Source organism: Stereum hirsutum, assembly GCF_000264905.1.
Source record: "Stereum hirsutum FP-91666 SS1 unplaced genomic scaffold STEHIscaffold_111, whole genome shotgun sequence".
NCBI lineage: Eukaryota > Fungi > Basidiomycota > Agaricomycetes > Russulales > Stereaceae > Stereum > Stereum hirsutum.
The window spans coordinates 1-2,682 of record NW_006763241.1 but is presented as its reverse complement, the minus strand read 5'-3'; the positions used below and the strand labels follow the sequence as shown (position 1 = coordinate 2,682).

Below are 2,682 nucleotides of genomic sequence, written 5' to 3'. Positions count from 1 at the left end.
TTGAAGGACAATGGGGCCGTGCGTCGTATCATAGGACATCAGGATGGTGTGTCTATTTGATGTACCTTTTCTCTTGTCACGTTTGTGTACTTAGCTGTTGCAGCATTGTTCCGATACAATGCACCGAAACTTTATTCATACTGTGCAGACCAAGTCGACCAGCTTCTTTCGCACCCGGCGCATGAAGAGCTTGAGCGACCTTTTGCAAACTCTGTCTACACCACCTTCACCGCAAACATGGGACCGAAATCAGCAATGTTCAAGCACGTCGACTCGCAGAACGATGCACATGTCTGGTGTGCCATAACGAATGGTGGACGGTTCGACTTCAAGAAGGGTGGTCATATGGTTCTGTATGATTTGAAGTTGATCATTGAGTTTCCTCCTGGATGTACCGCAATCCTCCCCTCCGCCTCAGTGTATCACGGTAACACCGCCATCGGTCCAGAAGAGAGCCGCTATTCTCTTACCCAATACATCAATGGAGCGGTGTCTCGATGGATCCGGCATGGATTCAGGCCTGCGAGTGCTTTGACCCGTGCCGATCGGGAGCGTCTCGATGGTAGTGCTGAAGATCGATGTGAGACTGTGCTGGGTATGTTCTCGAATGTTGATGAACTTGTGAAGGATCGTGAATGTCTCATGTAGCTTAGATATGCTTTGAAGAATTGTAGTGTTTGCGTGCTGCTTCCAGTATTTACAGTAACCCGTTTATTCTGACTCTCACACCTTTGTTCTGAAATGTGGGCGGCCAGCAGGATGAACCAAGGATGAACAAATGCTGCAAAAAATCAGAAACCAGTGGAAACTCCATTTCTCCGGTGTAGAACTCATGTTTAAGCCGATAACTAGCTTTGGAACACCCCCACTTATCTTCATACATGATTTTAAGCAGCGGTAAGTCATAGCAAGTGCATGCCTGGCTGTTGTGGCACTTCGTCGCGACGCGTTTCCCACGCCAACGTTGACTTTGGACGCCATCGCTACATCTTTGTTCGCATCTCTTTGTTCGTATTTGTTCACTCTGTTCCAAGAACGTCGTGCCTTTGTGAATAGGTACACATATGAGGTATGTCTCTCAATAATATCCATTTGTTCTCGCTTTCAGGATCAGAGCAATTGAGGAAAGGCCTCTCGCTCTGTGCACGCACGACGATATCGCCGTCTGAATTTGCTCTGACACTGAAGCAGTGAGAAGCTTTGCATATGATCGCTAACATAGAGTTCTCCTTATATGCCAGAGAACTCGGCTCGGTACGCCAGTGCATAGCTCGACATATTGAGCCGTAGATTCCTAGGACCCTGCAAGACCTTTCTGCTGGCACGTCTTGAATGGCCCTCACCGTTATATACGAGTCAGTGCAGCCTGCTCAACCGATGTGTTTATGTTTGGGTTATCTGGGTGCGTGTCTTTTTGTTTGAACTTTTGTAAACATTAGCCCCGTCTTCCTGTCGCGCCATGAGCCATAGCGTATGTTGGTGGCGAATTGCAGCTCTCCAAAAATGAGAAACCATGGTCGAGACGATCTGGATATCTGGGGAGATTTTGTGGAAGCTTAGGCTTAGCCCTTCGTCTGTTCTCCGGCCAACATGCACTAGGGAGCTCTGACAATGTCGTGACTGGCAAGCGTCTCAACGCAGTCGTCACCATTTTAGCCAGTCAAGCATATTTTCGCTCTGGTGTCTCGTCGAAAACACATTTTCCCGTTTTCACACCTCTATTTGAAGGATGCTCGCTCCATGTTGCTTACAATATTCATATCTTGTTTGTTCATCCACATGCTCCTCTATTTGTGCGGCACCACGCTCGAATACAACGACCCACGCTGTCAGCCAACACCCGCATCACCGACCACGAATCTTCCTCTTTACATTAAGAAGGGTGTGACATTGTCTAAGACCCAGGCCCACCAACAACTCCCCGTAATTCACCTTGGTGTACCCCACGCCGAGTCCTTACCTCTCGTCAAGGCCTTCCTTTATACCAGCGACACCTCTGAACATGTCTCGTACATGCTCCCCCTCGTCCCCCGTGCCGGTTCTTCATCCAGCGTCACCTCGACCGCAGTGAACCCCGACATGGATTTTGCGACGAAGGTATCTGTGTACCGGGAGTGGAAGCGTGACGTGTCCGATTGTTAGGCGACTGCGATCACAGAGCACCTCCAGCCCTCCTTCATCCTCCAGCACATCGCTCGCGTGTACTCGCTCTACCACAACATTGTCGCTCTCGGCCCATCTGACGAGAGGATCTGGGAGTACATCGACATGTGCTGGGAGAACTTCAGTGTCACCATTGCGAGGGCGAACGGGCGGGAGATCGAGATCGAGTTTGGATACGAGGAATGAAGTCAGTCAGAGTATCAATTCATCGCCATGTACGTCTTCTTCTGTTCATTCCTGTTTACCGGCCTCTCTTCTTCTCGACCTCGTCCCCGCCTGTTGATCTTCGGCATCGCTGCATAGTCTCCTTTTTCACCATCTGCACGTGCCAGTCGTGTTTCTTCTCTCCTCCCCATTTACTCCATTCTCCCTTCCCGTTCCTCGCCCCGACTCTGACCCCCCTCTCCCTCTCCAAATCTAACCCCACATGCCACCTCGCCCCCTCCTCCGTCCACACCACTGTCCCGGATGCTGATGCGAACCCATTAGTACCAGATTCATCGACTTCCACTTCCACGC

General features: G+C 50.3%; 2 protein-coding genes across 2 annotated transcripts; both read left to right on the top strand.

Annotated features, from left to right (window-relative positions):
* Positions 1–123: 123 nt before the first annotated feature.
* On the top strand, positions 124–648 carry STEHIDRAFT_70065 (uncharacterized protein; the record flags this gene model as incomplete). Its single annotated transcript, XM_007311871.1, has 1 exon — positions 124–648. A coding segment is annotated over one exon (525 nt), but the record flags the coding sequence as incomplete, so codon positions are not given.
* A 1,131-nt stretch (positions 649–1,779) lies between these two features.
* Positions 1,780–2,349, top strand: STEHIDRAFT_164145 (uncharacterized protein; the record flags this gene model as incomplete). Its single annotated transcript, XM_007311870.1, has 2 exons — positions 1,780–2,097; positions 2,143–2,349. The coding sequence occupies 2 exons, from the start codon at positions 1,780–1,782 to the stop codon at positions 2,347–2,349; spliced, it is 525 nt and encodes a 174-aa protein (XP_007311932.1).
* Positions 2,350–2,682: the final 333 nt, after the last annotated feature.